The sequence below is a fragment of the Cibotium barometz genome, chromosome 16 (genome assembly GCF_041138505.1).
Source record: "Cibotium barometz isolate CiBa-2024 chromosome 16, ASM4113850v1, whole genome shotgun sequence".
Lineage (NCBI taxonomy): Eukaryota > Viridiplantae > Streptophyta > Polypodiopsida > Cyatheales > Cibotiaceae > Cibotium > Cibotium barometz.
Genome location: NC_141061.1, coordinates 40,217,900 through 40,243,323, shown reverse-complemented (window position 1 = coordinate 40,243,323; position 25,424 = coordinate 40,217,900). Strand labels below are relative to the sequence as shown.

Below are 25,424 nucleotides of genomic sequence, written 5' to 3'. Positions count from 1 at the left end.
CGTTTTCCTTCTCTCCCTAGCTCTCTAAAAATCCCTAGAAAGCGAGCCCTCGCTAATACGGCACGAAAAAAATACAATAAATATATACTTTAGAAAATGAAAATTTGAAGTTGCATTTGATACATTAAAAAAATTATAATGTTGCTCAACAACGGGACCATGATTTCTCTTGTTACAGGGTTGCTGCAGTGTGTGATCCTGCAGGGGGTCTTGGCCATCCGATTGGTTGATCTAGCTGTACCCTCTGCTACTACTGCGATTACTACTTCTTCTTCTAACACCGCCATTTTTGCTCTGGGCAGCTTCTGGCAGGGCGAGGCCGTGTTTGGGTGCCTCAATGGCGTCCTTAGAACCACCGCTGGCTACACTGGTGGATCCAAGCCCAACCCAGAGTACCGCAGTGTCGGCGATCACGCCGAAGCAGTCGAGGTAGCACAGTTTCTTTCATGCATCTTAGGTTTTTTTTTTTCCGCATCATTTTTAGGTTTCTTCATTTGTAGCGTTTTCTGGTTTTATAACAGTAAGCTTAGCTTCTCTCTCTCTAATCGGCCTGATTTTGTCCTCGTCATTCAGCACAAACGAGGATTTTGCCCTAATCATGGGGATTTGGATGGAGCGTAATCTATTACGTAGGGATTAGATAGAGCAGAATCCACAAGTAAGAGTAATTTACCGATTGGGGTAGAGCATAATCAACGTTCTGCCTTAATCATACGGATTTAGATGATGATGTGCCTGTGTGATGTTGATTTGAGAGCAAAACGTACAAAGAACGAGGTTTGGCCTTAAACATGCAGATTTGGATGGAGTACCCGCTAAATATGAAGATTTTACCCTACCTTTGAAAGGTGCCACATGCATCTGAGGCCCGATGCATGTGGCAGGGAGGGTCGGAGTTAGTGAATGCAAATAATGAAGGCGTTGTCCTTTTTTTGGGTTTTTTTTTCCCCAACTGGCCTTTGGTCCAAGATCCTCCCATAGTTACCAAATTTCTGTAGATAGCTTATTTTATCCACCCGTAGGTGATGCCACCAAGGAAGCACCAAGGGGGGTTTTGAACCCAGGAGGGCGTTGTCCTTTTTAATGTGCAATCAAGCTTTCTTTGTGCAGGTTGGCCTCAGGCCATAAGCAAAGCGTACAAGTGCCACCTTCCTAGACAGCATATATGGTATGGGCAGCAGTGCAGGCTATTGGGCAGCCCTAGCGTGGGCAGTCATGGTTAAAAAAGTGCAGGGCACCCAAGCTTTGGTGGCACCCAAATTGTTCGGCAGAGCCAACTAGCTATTTTACTGGTTTTAAGGCAAAATGGGGAGCTGACCTCATGTCACATGCATCATTTATGCATGTGTCATTAGTATTTGAGGTTAGAGTGTTAGCCATTGTGAGTCCTAATTGGGAAGGGGTCAGAGGCAGAGAATGAAGTGAAGATTATGGATGCACACAAATAAGGTGCACACCTGTGCTTTATTTGCATTTGCAAGTCGGTCAGTTGGATTGACAGGCTGGCAACCAAAAGAGAAACGTGCAGGCAGCATAGAATGGGTGAATTCCAGCATGACTCATGGGACAGCCCTAAGCAGCCCTGCCAACGCACCCAAGGCCTAGGGGCTGGGCATGTGAAAATTATCGAAAGGGGTAAAATAGGGAATTTTCTCTATGTTCTTGTCCTATGGCAGGCCTACCACCAGGTTGATCTTGTCGCTTCATGTATCATGACTACTTGAGGACAAGTAAACACTAGCCATAGGGAAAATTAGGGTAGAAAGACAATTGTGAGCCCTCATTAGCAGGGTACAGGACAACTAGGCTTTGCTCATGGTAACTTAGTTGCACACATGGATGGGGTGATCAGTGCCTCTGGAGGTAACATATGAAAATGAGCAGACTGGGAAGCAGAAGCCAATACACGTGAACGATCATTTGACACCTGTGTTTATGCAGCAAGGCATCATGGCAGTCTGATTGCAGGTAGATTGGCCTGGCAGTGGGCAGCTCAGAGCTTCCCAAAAGTGGCAGGCTAGGTGCCCAAGAGGGCAGCCAGGCCATGGGTGGGAAAAGCAGCCTTGTCATGCTCCAAGGCGAACAGACCCTGCGATTAAGTATAAACAGAAAGGAAAGCACACAAAGACTCAGGCATCTGCTGAAGCTCTCGCGCCCCCCCCCCCCCCCTGCTCGCGCTGACTGCACGCCCTCCCCCCCTTTCCCGCAAATTTCGCGTCCCCCCCCCCCCCCCCGGCTGTTCTGCGCGCCCCAGCGCTGCTGCGCCGCCGTCCCCTGCTCCAGCTCCTCTCCTTCGCGCCCCCCCCGTCTGTCTTCAGCGCCCCGCCCCCCCTTTAGCCGCCGTCGCCTCTTCTTCCCCCCGCCCCCCTTCTTCGCGCTGCTGCTGCCTCCCCCCTAGGGGCTTTTTGTCCTCGCCGCCTTACCCCTGTAATGTGCGGAAGCTTCGGAGAAGGATCGGTACTTCAAAACTCAGAAAACAGCACTCTTTTCGCGACGGAATTAACGCACAAAACTGAAAGACGATGTGCAGAAAATAGAGAGAGAAGGGGGAGATGGAGAGGACACAGTATTGGGTCCCAATTACCCTCTGTAGGGCCCCTACCACGGATGGTGTATTTGCTTTATTAGAATGATGTAAATCTGAAACAAATACAAAGTACTTGACCTTTTCTTGGCTGGAAAACCTGCCCTTGACCTTCAGTCCTTCACCCCTTAGCTTTAGCAAACCCTTGGTATCCTGGCCCTTGAATGCTTGAGGCTCTTGGTGAATTGTGAGATGGATGAAATGAATTATGACTTGGGCTTTTATACCCCTCCTATCATCCAGTCGGCCTGCTCATAACAGCCCCACGACTGAGTCTTGTAATAATCTGTGTTCACACTTTAATAAAGTGTTTTCACACCTGTCCAGCCTGCGCATGACTCTGGGACAGCCCCTGGCTGCTGGGCATGCTGCGCATAGTTGTGGGGACTGCCCCTACACCTGGCTGCCTACTGTCTAGGGCTTTTACCCTCTGTCGGCTGCCTGTCCAGAGGCTCTGGAGCTGGCCGACTGCCCCTCCAGCCCTTGCCTTGGCTGGTGGGCAAAGTCTTGGGCCCTCCTGGCCCCTTGGGGGTGGTTCTACACCTCCCCCATGCCCATCTAAGTATGCACATGCAAACCCTTGTCCTGGGGTAGCCCTATGGGCTGACCCCATCTCTTCATGCAAACTACATGCCTACAGATGTCTGGCATCCAGTTGCAAACCAGATACACAGCACATTCGACATCATTCTAGAGGGAGACTCACAGCGCGGACTGGCACTGCTTCATGTGCAGGACAATGCACACCTGACCTTGGACTCATGTGCAGGACAATGCACACCTGACCTCGGACGACTGAGATGGATCCCTGGCTGACTCGTCCCGGACTGGGCTCACATGGGACCAGTTCACCATCCCAGGTCCTGCACCTTCTGTACAGAAATGTCTACGTGGCATCCAAGTGCGGGATGCACGTGACATCCCCTTCTGCTTAACTTGACGGAAGCTGCATAGCCTCCAAATAATCTGTCAATAAAGCCGGATAGTCTTCGAAAAATTCTTTGTCGAGCCATACCGCTTCATGAGTTCCTCGGTCCTGAAACTTCGTGAGGAACTGTCGTAGTCTTCGGCCTGAGCCATGCTTGAAACGGTGCAGAAGGATCTGTTCTGGAACCATTACTTCTGCTTCATCAATGATGTCTGGTTCCGCTTCGTCTTTGACCTCTGAAGGGGGTGGACTTGCATATGGCTTTAACCAACTGACATGAAATACATCGTGCATAGTCCAACTCGGAGGTAGCTTTAACTGCATAGACACCTCATTAATCTTTTTCCGGATGGGGAATGGTCCGAAGCTCCTGAAAGACAACTTTGGGCATCGCTTGCCCACCTGCTTCAATCGTTGCTTCATAATCCGAAGATATACCCAATCTCCTTCCGAAAACTTCATGTCCCTTCGGTCTTTATTGGCCTGTCGAGTGTAGGCCTCTTGCGCTTTAGCCAATCTGTCTTTGACGGACTCTAGTATCTCCTGGTAAGACTCCGTCACTCTGTTCGCCTCCGGTACTGAAGACGACGTCCTGGTTAACAACGACTGGAAAGGCCTTCCAAACGCTGCCTCATATGGAGTCCTGCCAATAGCTGAAGAAAAAGAGTCATTCAACACAGCTTGAACTAAAGGCAAAAACGATTCCCACTTACCTTGCTGATCGTGGACATAACACTTCAGCACATCAAAGGCCAACTGGTTGTATATCTCTGTCTGGCCATCTGTCTGTGGGTGGAATGCACTGGAAAAATTCAACTTAGTACCAAAATTATCAAACAATGCCCTCCAAAAATGACTGGTAAACTTGGCATCTCGGTCTGACACTATGGTCCTAGGAATCCCACCAATCGGGTACCAATGCCGAATGAAAAGCTGGGCAACATCCTCGGCGGTCACATTGGCCCTGCAAGGAATAAGCATCACAAATTTGCTGAACCTGTCAACAATAGTCAAACACTGTGTATTACGCTTACTCGGACTGGGAGGCAGATTTGTGACAAAGTCCATCGAAATGTCTTGGAAAGGACCCTCAGGAATTGGCAAAGGCTGTAACAACCCTATCTTCTTTCCACGAGGAGCTTTCACCTTTTGACAAATGTCACAGCGTTGTACATAAGTAAACACATCACGCCTCATCTTTGGCCAATAGTATTGCCGTTCTAATTTCTCCAGAGTCGAATTCATGCCCCTATGACCACCTGTAATGGCGTCATGGGCATCATGGAGAAGAGCTGCCCGGAATGATTTCATGACACAAAGTCGGCCTTTGTAGTAAAGCCAACCATCGCGTATCAGAAAATGGCATGGTCCTGTGGCATCCAATGCGTGTTCCCACTGTGTACCGAATTCCTCGGAATCCGCGTACGTGTGCTTCATGTCTTCTAGTCCTGTACCAACAAGGTCCAGTCTAGTGGTCTGAATCGCAGATACTTGTCCCTTCCTGCTCAAAGCATCGGCCACTGGATTGGCCTTTCCTGGAAGGTACTCAATCATGCCACCAAACTGCTGGAATATCTGACTCCAGCGGTGCTGTCGATCACTCCACTGTGCACTGGGCATCGTCTGAATCCAGCGCAATGCCTGATGGTCAGTGCGAACCTCAAAGTCACGGCCATACAGGAAATGTTTCCAATGTTTCAAGGCCTGAATGACTGCTAGGAGTTCACGATCATAGACTGAGTAATTATTTTCGGCGGGCAGTAACTTACGAGACATGTAAGCTACTGGATGACCATTCTGTTGCAATACACCTCCAATTGCGATGTTACTCGCATCGGTGATCACCTGAAATGGTTCGTCCCATGAGGCAAGGGCTAGACAAGGCGCTTCAGACAAAGCCACCTTGAGGTTCTGGAATGCCTCCAACGCTCGTGGAGTCATTCGAATCTTTTGCCTCCTTGTTTTCACTCCCTTTAGCAGATCGGTGAGATCTGCCGAGAGATCAGAAAACTTGTCAATGTGGGTGGAATATGCCTGGCATATACCCACAAATGATCTAATGTCATAAGCAGTCTGAGGTACTTCCCAGTTAACAATCTCGGCTACTTTAGCCGGATCAAGTCGAATGCCTTCGGCACTGATTATATATCCCAAGTAATGTACCTGGAACAGATAAAATTCTGACTTCTTTTCATTGATATAGAGCTCGTTGCTTTCCAGCAACTTAAGGACTTTCTCCACATCAATGTCATGCTGCTCAACTGTAGCTGAAAAGATGAGTATGTCGTCCAAAAATATGAACACACACACTCCAATCAACTCCCGGAAAATACGCATCATCATGCGGTTAAATGTAGCTGGGGCGTTCGTCAAACCAAATGGCATGACCACAAATTCATAGTGGGCCCGTTCTGTACGGAAAGCTGTCTTGGGGATGTCCCCCTCAACAATCCGAACCTGGTGGTACCCACTCTTTAAATCCAATTTAGAGAACACCTTAGCTCCATTCAGCCTCTCGAGAATATAGTCAATTCGAGGCATCGGGAATCTGCTCTTGATAGTCAGCTTGTTGAGTGCACGATAATCGACACACAACCGAGAAGACCCATCTTTCTTCTTGACAAATAAGATCGGTGCTGCAAATGGCGACACGCTGGGGCGGATGAAGCCAGCTTGCAACAATTCTTGGAGTTGGCGGTCCAACTCCGATTCCATTGCCTTCGAAAGGCGATACGGAAACTTGCTCGGGGGTTCCGAGCCTGGGAGGAGGTCAATCTTGTGATCCTCCGGTCTGGACGGGGGAAGCTGGGGAGGGAGACTGTCCCGAAGAAAAATCTTCTGGAACTTTTCATGGAGAACCGAGTACTTCTCGGAAGCACTGGCCACCGTCTGGGCTGTCTGGATGTAAATCATCGCACAATGTGCGCCTTTCCTGACTGCTCTCTTAGCCTGCAAGTGGCTTATGAGCGGAAAGTTTGGAATACCTGGCTCACACTTAATAGTCACAGGGGTGTTTGACACATTCCGATCAATCTGGAACGTGTGCTTGTCCCACTTGACATCAGGGAGAAACTTGTGAAACCACTGGATCCCCAAAATTATGTCTGCTCCTACAAGAGGGGCAACCACAAAGTCACGCACAAACTCAATGCCCTGAATCACTAATTTAGCACCTAGAGCTTCATACTTGACGCTCGTAGTCATACCTGTGCTAAAACCCTCAACTTGTTTGTCCACCGGAGTGAGCTCGAAACGGGCACGCCTAGCGGCCTCTTCCGTGATCACATCCTCCGTACTGCCGCTGTCAAACAAGACAACGATTCTCTGGCCACCTATGTAGCCAAAGGACTTGAGCAATTCGTTGCGCTCATACTCCTGGTCATGGGCGCCCTTCTGCTTATCTTCGAGCTCCCGGCTAATAATTGCTCCAACTGAAGCACCGGGGTTTGAAGAACTAGGGGTAGCCACTGGGGTCTGTGTGGGAGCTGTGCTCACCACGGAAGCTGTGGAGGCGGCGGCGGGCTTTGGAGGCTTCTTCGGACAATCCCGAGAAGTATGTCCTTTTGTGTGACAAAAGTAACATCTACCCTCCTTCCTGTACTGAGCAAGCTCCTCAGCACTCAACTTGCCACCTGTCTTGCCTGCCTCCGCTTTCTGGTCTGGAGTAAGCTTAGACGCATTGTTCGAGTTCTTGGAGCCAGAGGCTCCGGGCTCTGTCCTGGGGAAGACCCCGTCTGGTTCTGGCTTTTGCGCCCCGAGGTGTTAGCCTTGGGAGAAGCCGGCTGGGAAGTCTTGGGCTTGCCACCATTGTGTTTCATTTCTGCACTCTGCGCAAGCGAGAGTGCGTCCTCAAAGGTGGCTGGTCTAAACATACGCACCTCCCACTGGATTTGCGTGTCCAGGCCATACAAAAACTGCCCTTTCTTGTCCGCATCAGATAAGCCTAATTGTAGACACAAGGTCGAAATTCTATTGGCAAACTGAAGGACTGGTTGCGCGTTCTGACGCGCTCCCCTGAACTCGTCTTCGAGTCGCTCAAGGTAGTGGGGCGGTAAAAACCGCTGCTTAAGGTCACGGACGAACTCGTCCCACCCATAAGCTGCCATACCTGATCTGGTGTGGGCATGAGCCCACTGAGTCCACCAAGGAATGGCCTCACCTTCCAAATACCAACTGGCTAAGATCACTTTGTCAATATCTGTTTTCCTAACTGCGGCAAAGTAAGCTTCAAATTGATGTAACCATGAATACAGAGTAGTGGGATCGAGTTTACCATTATACTTACTGAAGTTCATTTTCTCGGGAAAATGATTCGAGGGCGCCGCCGGTGTCAATCTGGCGTCCAAAGCTCGGAGGTAACGCTCGTGTTCCACTCGTCGCATGGCTTTGTCTTCTCGTTGTCGAATCTCCAATGCCCGTATCTGCATCTCAAGCAAGGAGCTTGACTGCGGCTGTGACCCCTCGAGAGGGTCCCTGTGACGAGGATCTGGTATCTGGGGTACGGAAGGAGAGGGAGGAGGAGATGGAAAACGCGACGCTGGAGAGCGAGAACGCTCCTCCAGAGCCAAAATCCGCGCCTTCTGCTCGTCCAACTTGGTTGTCTGGTCTGCGATTGCTCGCATCATTTGCTGGAACATGTCTTGTACACTCAAGCCGGGTGCCCTGGCTGGGCTGCCTGGTGCACTCTGGTCCCATGGTTCTGGTTCTCTCTCGTCGCCAAAGCTCGCCATAGCGGGAATATGCAGTTCCTTTCCGGAACGCAATCTGACCATCCACTATCTGTGTGGGAGACTTCCGGAGGCTTCCGGAGGCTAAAAACCAACCGTCCTTCAAGGGACAGGAGTCACTCCGAAAGGGGTAGTCCACCAGCGTCTAAAAACCAACCACACAAGCGAAAAATTTTCTGGTTTTCTTTGCTGAATCTTCGTCCTTGAAGTGAGCTCTGATACCACTGTAATGTGCGGAAGCTTCGGAGAAGGATCGGTACTTCAAAACTCAGAAAACAGCACTCTTTTCGCGACGGAATTAACGCACAAAACTGAAAGACGATGTGCAGAAAATAGAGAGAGAAGGGGGAGATGGAGAGGACACAGTATTGGGTCCCAATTACCCTCTGTAGGGCCCCCACCACGGATGGTGTATTTGCTTTATTAGAATGATGTAAATCTGAAACAAATACAAAGTACTTGACCTTTTCTTGGCTGGAAAACCTGCCCTTGACCTTCAGTCCTTCACCCCTTAGCTTTAGCAAACCCTTGGTATCCTGGCCCTTGAATGCTTGAGGCTCTTGGTGAATTGTGAGATGGATGAAATGAATTATGACTTGGGCTTTTATACCCCTCCTATCATCCAGTCGGCCTGCTCATAACAGCCCCACGACTGAGTCTTGTAATAATCTGTGTTCACACTTTAATAAAGTGTTTTCACACCTGTCCAGCCTGCGCATGACTCTGGGACAGCCCCTGGCTGCTGGGCATGCTGCGCATAGTTGTGGGGACTGCCCCTACACCTGGCTGCCTACTGTCTAGGGCTTTTACCCTCTGTCGGCTGCCTGTCCAGAGGCTCTGGAGCTGGCCGACTGCCCCTCCAGCCCTTGCCTTGGCTGGTGGGCAAAGTCTTGGGCCCTCCTGGCCCCTTGGGGGTGGTTCTACACCTCCCCCATGCCCATCTAAGTATGCACATGCAAACCCTTGTCCTGGGGTAGCCCTATGGGCTGACCCCATCTCTTCATGCAAACTACATGCCTACAGATGTCTGGCATCCAGTTGCAAACCAGATACACAGCACATCCGACATCATTCCAGAGGGAGACTCACAGCGGGGACTGGCACTGCTTCATGTGCAGGACAATGCACACCTGACCTCGGACGACTGAGATGGATCCCTGGCTGACTCATCCCGGACTGGGCTCACATGGGACCAGTTCACCATCCCAGGTCCTGCACCTTCTGTACAGAAATGTCTACGTGGCATCCAAGTGCGGGATGCACGTGACAACCCCCCCCCCCCCTTTTTCCTTTTCGTGATTTTTCCGTCCCCCCTAGGGTTTTCTTCCTTTTTGCCCTCCGCCTTCCCCCTCCGTCCTTTGTGTGCAGCTCGGTTCTTACAGGACTCTCCGCATTTGCTCCGCCTTCGACATAGCTTTAGACATTGATGGAGGCTCCTCCCGCCCCGCCTCAGAGGGACTCCCCCGCAGCCCCCTCGCCCGCCCCTGAGGACACCCCCATCAGGCTTTCTCTTTCGCCAGAAGAGGAAGCGAGCCTCGCCGCATAGGTGGAACGCCTCCAGGCTCATTCCACCATCTGCTGTATAGTCAGCACTCGCCCCAGCAGAGGGGAGATCCAGGATCTTCTCCAGGCCCGCCTTCTTGCGATGTGGGTAAGATCCTGGACGTTGAGCTATTGGGCCGTGGACATTACTAGATTGTGTTCGAGACAGCCCAGAGCGTGGCCAAGGTCCTAGCCATGAGTCCCCTTGACATCAGGGGTGCTCGGGCTTTCTTCAGACCTTGGCAGCATGGCTTTGACCCAGCAGCGGCCGAGCAGGGAGAGCGCCTTTTCCATGTTACAGTTTGCTTCCCTGGACTCCGTCGGGAGTACCTTCCGCTCCTTTCTAGGCTAGGAGCATTGGTGGGTTCGGTGCTAGAGACTGGCCCCACAGCAGCTTCAGTGGTGGCCAGAGCAGCTGGGCTACCTTCGGTCAGAGTTTTGGTGTCTGACATCTCCTCCCTTCCGAAGGTCATTCAGCTACCTAGGATAGGGGGGGGATGGATTGATCAGAGAGTGGAGTTCTCGGGGCTCCCGAACCAGTGCTTTATTTGCAGGCAGGTCGGTCATCTGGCCAAGGCCTGATGAGACCCCGACCTTCACCGCAGTAGAGCAGGCCCCTGATGGCCCGCCCACAGATGCGGCTCGGCAGCCAGCCTCCGGGACACCTGCTCAGGCCCCGCCCGCCTCAGCTCCCCGGGAGGCCCTGGCAGTCCCCTAGCGTTCACCTGCAGTCCGGAGGGCTCTGAGCGCCGACCTTGCTCGAGCACCGCAGAGGAGACTTACCATGCCGATTCGGGCTTCACGGATATCATCTATCCGCAGTCGGCTGAGTCGCCTCGGCACTAGACAGCGCTCGGAGGCTTTTGATTACTCCTTCACATGGCTTTTTGGAGCAGAGGGCTCCCATGAGCCAGCACCCATCAGAGTTCATGTAGTGATTCCTCTGGCCCACGGGGAGGAGACACTTGATTCGGCGGTGGCCTTCTCGTTCCCTCTCTGTGGCCCATGCGACCGGGAGTGGACTCTGGAGCTCGCTCTTAGCACTTTGAAGACTCAGGCAGTTGAGTTTTCTCACCATGTGAGCGATCTGGAGGTGACAGATGTGATAGACCGGGGAGTTGGCTCATTTTTTCTTGGATCCCGAGAGTGTGGATGCCTCAGGGATTCGTCATTTGGTCGTTCGCATAGTGGCAGACTTAGCACACGACCCTGGATATGTATGTATACACGAGGTTGCTCTGTCTGAGCGGGAGGCAGTCGCCATGGGACACAGCCACTGGCGCCTGATCTGTGATTCTTGCAGTACACCGGGTGGGCAGATTCGCAGCCGCTCGGATGGGGAGTACTCTCCATCCAAGCCGCTTGCGAAGGCCCGTCGTACGGCTGAGACAGCATCCACCTCAGCAGGTCATCCATGAGGATCATCTCATGGAATGTACAGGGCCTTGGCGGAGCACATTATATACGCTATCGTGGTTGCTTGAGGCAGGAGCTTCAGAGATGCTTGGTTGGTGGCAGCATTGATATTTTGATGATGCAGGAGCACCACTTAGGTGAGAGCAGGATCCGGAGATATGGTTCGGTGATGCCTGGTAGATGGGACACCTTTTGGTCTGCAGGGTTTGGTCCTTTGGGTGGATAGGGAGGAGTATGCATGGTCATTGCAGATGTATGGCGGCAGGCCATTGTGGATCGAGGGATCATTGTACCTGGTAGAGCACCTGGGTTGCAGGAAACGTTTCCTAGTAGGAAACGGCAAGACCCGAGAAACGTTTGGAAACGCCAAACTCAATTACTAGGAAACGTCGGGGGTAGGCTCAAGTTTAAGGTAAAAAAATAGAAGTACAAATATATCTTTTTACAAAAAAATTAAAGTACATGTACAAATTCAATTATTGACCGGTAAGCACCATTAAAAGATGAAAAACAAAGCAGAACAATGGAAGACCATCATGGCTGAATTTCATTAATCAATCATTCTACAAGATAGAAATTGTTTACATGGGAAGTACACCTTCATCTTCAAACTGATCCTCAAAACACTCATATATAGAATCCTCCTCTAATACATCCCATGCCTGGCATGGACCTGAAGAATAAGAGGGCTCTTTCCGTGATATGAGCCTAAGATTACTGTGCACAAAGACCAAGTCATCTGCCTTCGTATGACCCAGCCGGTTCCGCTTCATGGAATGTATGAAGCCATAGGTGGACCAATTTCTCTCACATGCTGAAGCACTAGATACTTGAGATAAGACACGAATAGCCAATCTCTGTAACATAGGAGTACCTGTACCATAGTTCTCCCACCATGCAATAGGAGAAAGCTTTTGCATGTCTGCTAAAGCTGAAGACTCTGCAAAATCCCCCTGTAGTCCAATGTACTGTGACAATTGTGCTTTGTACTCTGTCTTCTCATCTTCATCTTTGCCCACCCTATCCAACGTCTTTCTCCACCCTTTCATCACATCCTTGTCCTTGTATGGTCGCTTCGTAAACCACATTGGGTTGAGGACATAAGCTGTTGCATGAAGAGGAGAATGAAGCATTTCCCAACGCTCTTGTGCAAGTACCCGAATCTCCTCGTACTCGTTGTTGCCATCTATGTATTCTTTCAATATCTCCTTGATTTTCTCTAGCATCTGATCAATGCCCTCATAAACCGTACCCATGACCGGTTCATCTCTATCCACCATACGAAGCATTGCCATGACCGGCCACAAGACCTTGACATACTTCTCTATGTCCTCCCAAAAAGTAGACAAGAGTTGCATCTCTATGTGCAAAGCATACTCGTTGTTTCTCTTCCATGCATCCCACTCCTCGCTTGTGACTAGCTGCTTCAAGGGACTCTTCACCTTCTCCAATCTCTGCAACATCATGAAGTTTGAAGCAAATCGAGTATCACCTGGCCTAATGAGCTTGAGCTTGGAGTGTTTGCTGAACATGGCCCTTGTTGCATCATGATTCGAAATGAACTGCTGGACTTCTTTGCCTTGGGTGATAGCTCGATCCATCCACTCGATTAGGACCAAGTCCTTCAGTAGAAGATTCAAGCAATGAGTTGCACATGGTGTCCAAAAAATATGGGGATATGCTTGCTCCACCAAGTGACCTGCAAGCTTGCAATTGGAAGCACTATCCGTAATTACTTGCACCACATTGTCCACACCAACCTCCCTAATGATGTCCAAAAGAGCTTCTGCAATAAACTCCCCTGTTTTTTGGCTCCCAGATGTATCGATGGATCTCTTGAATACCACACCTCGAGCACTGGAGACAATAAAATTAATCAAGGGCCTCTTTGCGGTGTCTGTCCATCCATCAGACACAATGGAGCACCCAAAGTGTGGCCATGAAGCCTCTACCCCCGAGAGACGACTGCAAACCCTGTCTTTTTCCTTGTCCAAGAGTGTGGTGCGAAGCTTCTCATAGTTTGGGGCTTTGTAACCCTTACCAAAAGACGCTATTGCACCCACCATGTCATGAAAATAAGGAGACTGTGCATAATAAAACGGCATACCACATGCATAAAAGCATCGAGCAACGGCCTCATCTACTTCCTCTCGAGATGCATTCTTGAACATACCTTCCACGGACGGTTGCATTGTATGCTTCTTGTTGACTAGATTGTTGCCAGTCTTTTGCTTCTTGATAGCGCTCTCATGGTCTTCTCGAGTCATGTTTGCTCGATTTTCAGTCGACACCTTGCAGCACACTTGGATGCCTTGGTTCTTGATGCCGAGTAAATGGGCCCGTACTCGCGGATAGGAGCCTGCAAAATTTGTTTTGCAAAAAGAACATTCCCATTTCTTGCTGCCCCCCTTTCCAAATGCTGCATTCTCAGTCACATACTTCCACAATGGCTCGGGAGCATGAGGTGCTTTAGGCTTGAAGGGCGTGATAAGGGGGACCACAGAAGAAGAAGAAGAGAACATGGTTGAAATTGGAAGTTAGCAAAAAAGAGGGGCTCTTCTCCTTCTAAGCCTGCGAGTTTGCTCCAATTGAAGCTGTTTCGAGCAAAGCCACTCAGGGACAGAAACTAGATTGATGCATTTGCATTTTAAGGCTCTATGGCGAATAGCATCTGCGAGAGTAAGGTGGTATTTAGGATCAAGGGGACATTTGCAAGGCTCGAAAATGGTCCTTCTTGGCGCACAGTTAAAGCAAATGCAAGGAGGTTGGGGTGCACAGTTTAAGCAAAGGCAAGGGGGCTCCTCCTGTGCTTGCATGGAAAGGGGTGGGAAGGGGGTAAAGAGAGAGAGAGAGAGGGGGGAACGAGAGAGAGCTGTGTGCGCGTAAGTGTCTCACAGAGAGCGCAGGCTCAGCTGATTTTTTTTAATTTTAATTTTATTAAAACGGTGCTTTTTAAAAAAAATCCACAAATGGGCTTAAAAAAAAAACGGGCTCCTCGTTTTCAAGGTTCACGATAAACCTGCAGAATGTGTAGCGTGGAATGCTCTGGCTCAGTCGTTCTCTTTGTGGGCTTGTGGGTTCATAAACTCTGCGCAGAGTGTGTGCAGGGCGCGGCGCTTTGAAGGCGAATTCGTTTTTTATTAATATTGGGCCCGGTTCGTTTTTTTTTCAATTCGCAGCTGCTCTTTTCGCTTTTTGGCCTGCCACGTGTTTTTTAAAAGAGAGTACTAAAATCAAGCGTTTCCCAGCCGTTTCCAGCTATAGGGAGCGCGTAGCTGCTTGGGAAACGTGGAAACGACGTTTCCTATCCTTCGTCCCACGTTTCCTGCAACACAGTAGAGCACAGTATGTCATTCTGAGGATGCATGATGAGCTATTGGGCGTGCTCAACGTCTATGCGCCCAACCATGCTAGTGCTAGAGCAGAGTTCTGGACCCAGGTTACGGATGCATTGCCAGAGGCCGCACGTTGGTGTGTCGGGGGAGACTTCAACATGCTTGAGGACCCGGCCGATAGGGTGGGAGGCAGTCATGTTACAGTGCACGGCACGGAGCTTGTAGCTTGGGAGCGATTTTGCATGTCACTGAGGATCACTGATGCATGGCAGCATGGGGCCTTCTCCCGCTCTCAGGGCTGTCTGCCTTGCTACTGGCCGTGCATGGCCTAGCTGCCTGGCTGTGCAGCCTCTAGAACTGGCCGACTGACTGCCTAGCTGCCTAGGGGCTGGCCGACTGGCTGTGCAGCCCCTTCCTTGGGCTGGCTGACTGGGCCACAACCCCTTGGCTGGCTGCCATGCTGCCCGAGCCTCCTAGGGCTGGCCACACATGTAATGGGGCTTCATGGGCCAAAACCATGGCCCATGGGCTGCCCCACATGGCCTAAGTATTGGGTAGAACCCTATACTTGTTACATGCGGAAGCTCTGAGAGTCATCTTTCAGCCCTAAACACATCCTGGAACAAGCTGACACAAAAACGCAAACAGAAGAGAGAGAGAGAGAGAGAGAGAGAGAGAGAGAGAGAGAGAGAGTTGGGTATTCAGTATCTCATATAGTACAAAAAGGTACATCAGATTTGCAGCCCTTGGGTGCCTTCAATGAAAAGGTGAAAATACCTAATCTATGCCTAGTTCTATGACCCAGCCAAACAAGGGTTGAATGAGTCAATACGTTGAGCAACAATGCTATTTACAGGCCTTGTGGTGACCAAGTGAACTGGCCGACTGTTGGTCGGCATCCTGGACAAGATAATTCACATGTTGCAGCCGACAAGACCTCCTCCTCTTCTGTGAGCTGGCTGACAGCAACACGTCCACCACTAGTCAAACCCCTTTGCCAAAACAGCAACCAATGCTCCAAATCTATGGTTCTAATTAGTCTTTATCTGGTTGCTCACCTCAAGATTAGCTTGGGATTAGCCAGTGCATGTCTTGCACATGACATTCCCCTCTGCTAAACTTGATGACGGGATTCCAATCTGTGTTCTTGGATGACTGGCATCATCCCATTCTCTATTCCCAGAGTCCCTCTGTCATCCTTCCCTATGTGGCAACCTTTCCACTGAACACCCGGCCCGGTCTCCAAATCCACTCTAACTTTGTCATCCTTCCCTATGTGGCAACCTTTCCACTGAACACCCGGCCCGGTCTCCAAATCCACTCTAACTTTGATGAAGATCTATGCATCTGTTCCATTCAGTGTCCATTCCGTTCTTGCCTTGTCCCTGAACATTGTCTTTGGTCTTCTTTCTTGAGAAATGAGTATGACACTCTCACTCCACCTCTTGGAGGATCAACCTACCTTGGAACCGTTGCCTGAAAGCCTTTCTTGGTGTGCCCCAAGTGGCACCCAACTCACAGGACTGCCATCCCCTTAAGCTTTGTGGAACACCACCAACCAAGCTCCTGGGAGTTCTTCCCTGTCTTGTGTTCCTTGCCTTGGGGCTCGGACCTGTGCACTTTCCTATACCTTGGACTTGCGCACCTTCATTTGGGACTGAATCAATGTTTAGCTTGGCTGAGCCTGATGCTTTGATACCAATGCTACATGCGGAAGCTATGGGAGTTTTCTTTCAGCCCTAAACACATCTTGGATCAAGCTGATGCAAAAACGCAAACAGAAGAGAGAGAGGAGAGAGAGAGAGATAGCTGAGTATTGAGTATATCATATGGTACAAAAAGATACATCAGATTTGCAGCCCTTGGCTAGCCATCTTCAATGAAAAGGTGAAAATACCTAATCTATGCCTAGTTCTATGACCCAGCCAAACAAGGGCTGAATGAGTCAATACGTAGAGCAACAATGCTGTTTATAGGCCTTGTGGTGACCAAGTGAATTGGCCGACTGCTGGTCAGCTAGCTCCTGGACAAGATAATTCACATGTTGCAGCCGACAGGACCTACTCCTCTTTTGTGTGCTGGCCGACAGCATCATGTCCACCACTAGTCAAACCCCTTTGCCAAAACATCTAATTAGTCTTTATCTGGTTGCTCTCCTCAGGATTAGCTTGGGATTAGCCGTGCATGTCTTGCACATGACAATACTCTATGCAATCCTGCATGCAACTACGTGCTTCCTTAGGGCCCCTTGCATCTAGCTACAAGATCCAATGGCAAGGGGGGCTATGGGTCCCCAAGTGAGCAGTCGGCCAGTAGAAGGGGCAGCCGACAGGGACTATATTCTCCCTGACTAGAAAACTGCACCAGTCGGCCAGCAGCAATGAAAGGTCGTGGACCTGAATGAACAGTCGGCCAGCTCATGGTGATGAACCCATGCAGTCGGCCAGCTACTAGGACATGCTGCCATCACAGGGCAGCCACCCAAGCCATGGAAAACTGGGAAAAAATGGGGAAAAAATTACGGGGAGTGAGGAAAAATGAGAAAACACCTACAAAGGGCGGGCACACCCACAACAGAGGCCGTGGTGTCTGATAAAGACAGGAGATGACTTCGAACACCCCCTCTTAGCTCCTGGCTGTGAAATCAACCCTAGGGAGCTGGAGTGCTGCCTGAGCGTAGCCTAAGGTAGAGACTTTGTGAAGAGGTCCGCCGCATTGTCCTCCGTCAAACAATAAAGTAGCAAGATGTCGCCAGCCAAGATCTTCTCACGTACAAAGTGATACTGTATCTCTATGTGCTTGGTCCGGGCATGGAAGACCGAGTTCCGAGCAATAGCTATACAACTCTGGTTATCACACTGGATGACTGTGGAAACCCAATCTCGCCTAGCAGCCTCCGCAGCCACACAACCTCGCAAGCAGCCCGGTACTCTGCCTTTGTCGAAGATAGGGCAATAGTTGGTTGCCTCTTACTGCTCCAAAAAATTTCTCCTGAGCCGAGGGTAAAACTGTAACCTGAAGTAGATCTCCTCGTGTCTGGATCTCCTCCCCAATTTGAGTCACTCCAACCTTGGAGTTTGACTCCATCCCCTCCTGTGTAGAGTCCTAGATCCTTCGTACTCTGTAGATACCGCAAGATCCGCAATCCTGCGTCCCAATGAGACTTCAATGGTGTCTGCATAAAAGAGCTCAACAGCCCCACGGAGAAGCTCAAGTCCAATCTGGTGTTCAGCAACCAGATCAATGAACCAACCAACTTCCGATACTACGAGGAAAGCCAGCCGACTAGCATGTTCATGACCTTTAAATAGGTAGAGCATAAACCAGTCCAAGTATCTCATAATTCACAAAGGGTTGCTGTAGTCCAAGGGCCAAGATAGCCAAGGGGAGTGCTAAGGTGAAGAGTGTAGGTCAAGAACCAGATTTTATTTGCAGAATTTGCATCATTCTTATAAAGCAAATACATCATTTGTGGTGGGGGCCCTAAAGAGGGTATTCGGGACCCAGAACTGTGTCCAATTCTTCCTCTCTCTTCCTCTCTAACTCTCTCTCTCTCTCTCTATATATATATATATATTTGCACACCTCTCTCTATGCTGTGCGTTGTCTTCGTTGCGAATGATTGCTGAGTTTATGAACATTGAAGTTACTGATCTTATCCACCGCGCTTCCGCATGTTACAGGACAGCAGGTCTGGGTTGGTACGGCCTGCTATATGGATTCTGTACAGAGGGTGTGCAGCGCTTTTCTCTTGCTGAAGTTGATGATCTTGACGTTGAAGCGCTTACAATACTCGATGATGATTTTAGAAGGGGCTTAGCCGATATATATATGCAAGGTGCTTTTCATGGGAATAAAAGTTTATGCTAGCTTTTGTTTTTATTAATAAAAGCTTTATCGGCATGGTACAATGGATATGAAACTTCAGGCTTACCAAATTAAAAATAAAAGAGGCGCCCACACTTAAGTGACATGGGCAACCTTCTTAGAATAAAAGTGCTCGTCCATGCCTTTTATAAAGTGGGATTACAAAACTAAAAGGAATTTACAACATTTTTAATGGAATTTCCATGCTCAAAGCCAACACATAAACTTGTCAACAAACAAGTCACTCCACACGCCTTGGGTTTGCATAGTTCTAGGCGTCCTTGGCTCGTCTCAAGACGTCACATAAATAAACCAAGCTGGTAGCAACATAGCATACACATGCTCAAGCATAAATCTAGTGTCACACACTTATGCTAGTGCAAAACACTCATGCAAGAAATCCCCGTTTACAATGCTTGTACCATCACGAGCTCATCTAACTTTGGTCCTGGAGTCGTACCACTTGACCTGTTGGGAATATTTACATTCATGGTAGTGAAAATGTGTGATGGGTTAGTAAATAAAAAGGTGCTAGGTGGTTGTGTAAACTAGCACTTGTTTGCATGTGAACTAGGGCTTAAATGAAGCGGTTCTAGTGTGTGAACAACTGCTAGTGTGTAGGTTCATTTATGTGTGGGAACAGCCCCTTAGAAGGGTCTTATGTAAGCAATGATGTGTAAAGGTGACACCTCTAAGGTACACTTGCATACTCATCAAGAGATACAACAGTTGGTATCAGAGCTATGCAGCCGCCGTCGCCGCCGATCCAGAGCTGTCCGCCCCACCGCTCAGAGCCAAACTCTGCCGGTTGCTGCCGATCCAGAGCCACGTGCCGTCGATTCAAAGCCCTTGCCACCTAGTCGTGCCACCTTGATGGGCGGCGTTATTGCGCAGACCATCACCCGGCAGTCAGCTTGTGTTGGCCATTGTCGGGCACCAGCTCAACTGGTGTCTCAGCTCCTTTCTGCCTCCACCCAGCCTCACGGCTTTGAGACCATCAAGCTTCGCCCGCGCTCACGACTCTGAGATATCGCCGCCTTTCAGCCATCGAGTGGTTGTCTCAGCTTCCTTCTAGCCATTGAGTGGTCATCCAAGGGGTTCTTGGTGCCTTTTTGAACTTTTGCCGCTTGCACATTTACAGAGGTATTCATTAAGAGCCTCTGTACCTTTGTGCTTTGTGGGGAAGAGAGAAGAGGTAGATCGATACACACCAGCATCTTGTTCAGAGAAGTCGTATATTTTGGGGCTTTCTTTTGCATACATCATTTTTGTCAAATTCAAAGCTTATGTGCTGCATGTTTGGGTATTCTTGTTTATAAGGGGAAATCAGTGAAGTGGGAGATCCTAGGCACTCTTGTTTTGGTGCAATCTCAGTGCTGTTTAGCACACTTCCCATTGCTAGTATAGCACACATTTCAGAGCAATTAGGTGCTCATCTTCTGGAGCAGTGAAGCTCAGTTAAGTACACATCTAGACCTTGGTGCATTTCGATCGTGACATCTTAAATCCAGTACATCCTTGGTGCAGTTGGCACATTCCCGGTGTACCTTACACCTCAATGTGCTTCCGTTGTTTTAGGGCTTAAATAAAGTGGTTCTAGTGTGTGTAAACAACCGCTAGTGTTCATTTGTATGGGAACAACCCCTTAGAAGGGCCATATGTAAGCAATGATGTGTAAAGGTGGCACCTCTTAGGGACACTTGGCACAACATGTTGACATGTGGCATATGTGGTGGCAGCCTATACCCACACCTTGTAAAGGGGACCTCTCCCATAGAAAAGACCATTTTTCATAATGAAAATATGCTTACCATGACTCTTGTTTGCTCCCCTTAATCCCCTTATTAAATCTTGTTAAACGTGCTGATGATCTTGGTGGTCAACGTCTCTCTCTCTCCCTCCCCCCCCCTCTCAAATCAGCTGTGCTCCTTGTACACTCATCAAGAGATACAACATGACCCACAGAGTCCAGGAATCATACAGCAAAACTGACCAGGAATCGTACCACTTGATCCTCAAGACGTAGGAAACGTACCACCTGATCTTCCACTTGGTATAGATCCGGGGATCATACCGCTTGATCTATCTTGCCAAACCTGGCTCCGGGAGTAGTACCACTTGAGCCACTAGCCCACTACTAGAGCTAACACTAGCTCAGCACTGAAGCTAACACGCCTAGACTTTGGGGGTCATACCACTTGATCAATTCACAAAATTAACAAATATGATCGGGGACGAATCGAGAAAAGCCAACATCTCCCCTGACTTAACAATTGTCCTCAAGTGAAAGGCCTGCAAGTACGCCTCAGGGGTTAGAATCCTCTGGAGCATCTGTACCAAGAACATGCTCTCTATCTTTATCCATGAAAGTAATCTTATTCTTCTTGTAAGTCTTTCCGGGGTCAAGACAGGAAAACTATGCAGAAAGCCTTCTCATTGCTGAATCTACTTTTTCATGCAGATTTGAGGTAGTTTTTAATTTCTTAATTACTGAGATTTTTATTCCAATCATGCTTAACCCTATAATTCTTAAGATTAATGTTACTTTTATACTAATTATGCAATTTCTAGGTGGAGTAAATTATTTTTGCTGACTTTGTTTCAATCATGTGGGAGATATAGGTAGAGTTCAACCCCCTAGTTATAAGGTACGAACAGCTGTTGGATGTTTTTTGGTCAAACCATGATCCGACCCAATTGTTTGGACAAGGCCCCGACGTTGGTGATCAATACCGGTAGGGCTTCTTGTGACTTGGATGCACAGGCAGATCATGAGCTTTTGTGGCAGTGGTTTCAATGATGAAAAGGTTGTATGATGTAGGTCTGCTATTTTTTTCCAAGGACCTGAACAGGAGAAACTTGCCTCGTTAAGCAAAGCAAGAGAGGAAGCGAAGCTAATAGATGGCTTTCTGACGACAGAAATAGAGCCTGCAGGCATTTTCTTCCCTGCAGAGCTGGAACATCAGGTAGTGTCTAGAACTTGGGCATTTGGCTGGTTTGGCTCAAACTGGTATCAATTGATGCTGTTTGACTAGTGTTTTTTTCCCCTTTTTTTGGTTTGTTGGGGGGGGGGGGGGGTGAAAGGATGATGATCGCCCCCTCAACCCAATTTAGTACTCGATAATGCACAGCTCAAAATGCAGATAGCATTAACCACTACAATTTGGAAACATGTTGCAGAAGTTTGAACTAAGAAGAAAATCTCAGCTTATGCAGCTGCTTGGGAGTATGACAATAGACGAAGAGTTTACCCGGTCTCATTTGATCACCAGGCTGAATGCATATGCTGCTGGCATGTGCTCTCTTTCTACCAAAAAAGATATAGACAATATGATAGACACTTTTTTAAAATGCAGGGCAAATCTACAACGGATCTTACACAGGTAAATACTAAACTGTAATGTTGCCGGCACCGCTGATGTGTTGTTGTATCTGGAGGTCACTAAAATGCTTCTTCGTGGAGAAGTGGAAACTTTTGTTCTTCCCTCTTGCACTTCATTTTTGCGGGGACTAGTTTGTACAAATCAAGACGTTTTTTTGCTGTACTTCTAATGTCTTCTATCTCGTTATCTTTTTGATTTGTGTGCATGCGCTTCAAGTTTACAATCCCAACCTCACTCTTGATTGTTCTTACTCCATTACAAGCTGATCGATAGAAACTCGTAGCCTATTTTATGCATGGTGAAATGATGGTTTAAAGCTTGTGTTCTTTCACGAAGTTAAGATTACATTTCTCTCTTTAACAAAAAAACTGGCCTAAAAAGGTTAGATATGTACCATGTGTTTCTATGGGAAATGGAAATATCTGTGCATGTGCTTCATTGATAGCTAGCTCTATTACTGACAGTCAAGTTTTGCAATATTAAGCTAGGTACATCAAGATTGCCCACATAGACGAAAGCTAATAAACCATTATGAAGATGATATGTAATTGTTGATGGACCTATATAAGTCATGAACCCTATTATAAACCTAGGGCTTTCAAGGTAGGAGATTTGGTTTATGTGAGTTCTAAGTGACTCTAAGGCGTTTTGTAAAAGAAATGGCCCAAGATTTTTTGAGAATCTTGTGGTTCTTTGTGGCGAAGCTTAAATAATATCATCCAATTCATAAGTTTCATCACATCTTTCTCTTAAAGAGCTGCTACCATAAGGGAGGTATCTCAAAACATTTGAATATAAAATTTCCTCATGAGTGCACATGAGTATGTGACTAACACTCCAAAATTCTAGTGTTTAGCTTACCCATTGTGAAAATTCAATATAGATAATTTATGGAAAAGTACATCATGGAAAAGTACATTGGCCTTGAAGAGAACATTTGCGTACTCTTGTCGAGTTCACCCAAAGATATGTACAATTGCAACAAGGGCTCCAAAAGATGGGATTTATACTCAAAAAATTTAGGAAGTCTAAGAGAATTTTTTATAAGAAATCTCTACAATGCTAATTAAAAATCAATGCAAGGTCCATTTTGAGGCAGAGATTTAACGTGTGAAGTGCATGTGCTATGTAGAGTCTCAAATCAATATTTGGGTACTTGTTTTTATTGTGCCTTACATGAAGAATAAAATGTAATTTTGATCAAAGCATTTGCGACCCCAAAGTCCTTACTATAAAAAATTAGCATTTGAGACCTCAAGTCCTCACTATTGCGAAATAGCATAAAAGAGTTGACTACTTATCCTAAGAAAGGGATACAATCATTGATATTTTTCGATGCCTAAACAAGTCCTTTCTTTATGTTTATGGTTGGCTTAATTAGCAGTGTATTTGCTCCACTATTGGCCTACACGGTTGAGCAGAGTCTTTGCCAACTCGGTCATACTCATGTCCTTGACTAGGACTCTAGCTGGCGTTGGTGGGGCACCCTTAACCATTAAGCCTTTGGATGATGCGTCCCCTATCTCTTGGTTCGGGTCGACGATTTCTACATCGTTACTTTGAAGATTGTCTACTAGGTCTATTGCCTCGCGGGCAACACTCATTGAAAATGTAGTGTGTAGATCTATAGAGATGGTCATGAAGCCTCTTCCTCTTGAGATCTATCATAAATCGATAAATGAGTGATAAGTCCTCTAGTCTCTCGTGGGTGGAGCTGCATCTCATGTGAGATACTTGTTTTTAGGAAAATAGTCTTGCATTGTTTCACTCTCCTCTTGCTTGAGGCTTTTGATGCGATGGGGCTCTATTTGGCTTCGCCAAATCCCATAGTGAATGTGTGTCTCAAGAGTAGTTGGCCCTTTCATGTGGGTTTACCACTATCTTGCTTTACCTTCAAGGCAAAGTTCGAATAAGTAGATCTTGGTGGGATCATCAATCTTTTCCATGGCCTTGCAAATTTGTTTGAAATTCTCTAGATACTGAATGGGGATCTCAAGTTCCATCAAATTCGTTCATCATTCTTGAGATTAGATTGGCTTTTTTTTTGCCCATCTTTGAGTCTGTAGGTATTATGTTTGTGGCAACCACTCTTTTCATTTCAAATGCTATCCTAAGCATGCATGTCTTTTGCATATTCACGTGGTGATGGAATGTAAGGGAGTGGTTGCACAAAACCCTTTATATACGGGATTGAGTAGCATGACATTGATGTGGAGAAAGTTTTGAAGTTGTTGAAAAGCAACGAGCTCTACGTCATTGAGAAGAAGTCAGAGTTTTATCTGTTCAAGGTTCACTACCTTGGATACAAAATCAGTGTCGAGGGCATCCGACTTGACTTGACCAAGGTAGCCGAGATAGTCAATTGGGAGATACCATAGACCGCTTACGATATCCGATCCTTTGTGAGCATATGCCAAGCATACTCCATCCACATCGACAAATTCTTTGACCTCTCCGTAAACCTTATAGATCTGCTTAAGGGTGTCAAGGCCAGAAGGCAGTAGATCCGAATGACTGTTAGAAGTTCTTTGTCTAGCACTTGTCTCGTGGGATGAGCCATTCCAAGTGATCACCATGCAAGTAACATCGTAATTGAAGATATTTTACAATAGAATGACCATCCAGTAGCTAACGTCCCGTTAGTTACTTCCCGTAGAAAAGAATTACTCGGTCTATGATTGGGAACTCCTAGTACTAATTCAGAAACATGCATTATGTTGGATTCAGACCATGCCAAGTGCACGGTGGAGTGACTATCAGTAGCCAAATTTTCTAGCAATTTGATGGTAAGATCGAGTACCTTCCAAGAAAGGCTAATCCAAAGGCCGATGCTTTGAGCAAGAAGGGAATAGTGACTCTTATTTAGAACACTAGACTCGACCTTGTTGGTACGGGACTAGATGACTTGAAGCACACATACACGGATTTTAAGGAATTGGTACACAGTGAAAACATGCATTGGATGCCACAAAACCATGCCACTTTTTGATACGAGATAGTTGGCTTTTCTACAAAGGTCACCTGTGTCATAAAGTCGTTTAGGGTAGCTCTTCTCCATGACAACCATGATGCTATCATGGGGTGGTCACACAAGGGCATGAATTCGACTTTGGAGAAGCTACAAGGCAATACTATTGGACAAGAATGACATGAGATGTGTTCACTCATGTGCAACATTGTGATGTTTGTCAAAAAGTGCAAGCTCTTCTTCGTGGGAAGAAGATAGGGTTGTTATAGCCTTTACCCATTCCTGAAGGACCTTTCCAAGATATATCAATGGATTTTGCCACAAATCTGTCTCCCACTCCCTGTAAGCGTAATACTCAGTGCTTAACTATTGTTGATAGATTTAGCAAATTTGTTATGCTTATTCCATGCATGGCCAATGTGATCGCCGAAGATGTTGCCCACTTGTTCATTCAACATTCGTACCCGATTGGTGTGATTCCTATGACCATAGTGTTAGACCGGAATGCCAAGTTTACCAGTCATTTCTAGAGGGCATTGTTTTATAATTTTAGTACTAAATTGAACTTTTCCAATGTGTTTCACCCACAGATTGATGGCCAGACATAAATCTATGACTAGTTGGCCTTCGATGTGCTGAAGTGTTATATCCACAATTAGCAAGGTAAGGGGGAA

At 47.7% G+C, this 25,424-nt stretch overlaps 2 protein-coding genes across 2 annotated transcripts; one reads left to right on the top strand and one right to left on the bottom strand.

The window, feature by feature from the left end:
* Positions 1 to 21,963, top strand: LOC147630645 (peptide methionine sulfoxide reductase A5-like). The gene is made up of 4 exons (XM_086810577.1): positions 1 to 429; positions 21,022 to 21,134; positions 21,221 to 21,365; positions 21,580 to 21,963. Exons 1-4 carry the CDS (start codon positions 139 to 141, stop codon positions 21,784 to 21,786), a joined length of 756 nt encoding a protein of 251 aa, XP_086666703.1. The 5' UTR covers positions 1 to 138; the 3' UTR covers positions 21,787 to 21,963.
* Positions 11,507 to 14,111, bottom strand: LOC147630646 (uncharacterized). The gene has a single exon (XM_086810576.1). It carries the CDS (start codon positions 13,717 to 13,719, stop codon positions 11,779 to 11,781), a length of 1,941 nt encoding a protein of 646 aa, XP_086666702.1. The 5' UTR covers positions 13,720 to 14,111; the 3' UTR covers positions 11,507 to 11,778.
* Positions 21,964 to 25,424: the final 3,461 nt, after the last annotated feature.

Bases quoted from the DNA above. Each gene is read 5' to 3' on its own strand.
- LOC147630645 (XM_086810577.1), top strand. From the start codon at position 139: ATGTTGCTCAACAACGGGACCATGATTTCTCTTGTTACAGGGTTGCTG. The intron at 430-21,021 runs GTAGCACAGTTT...TGGGAGATATAG, and splicing joins ATCACGCCGAAGCAGTCGAG to GTAGAGTTCAACCCCCTAGT. The intron at 21,135-21,220 runs GTAGGGCTTCTT...TGTATGATGTAG, and splicing joins GACGTTGGTGATCAATACCG to GTCTGCTATTTTTTTCCAAG.
- LOC147630646 (XM_086810576.1), bottom strand. From the start codon at position 13,719: ATGTTCTCTTCTTCTTCTTCTGTGGTCCCCCTTATCACGCCCTTCAAG.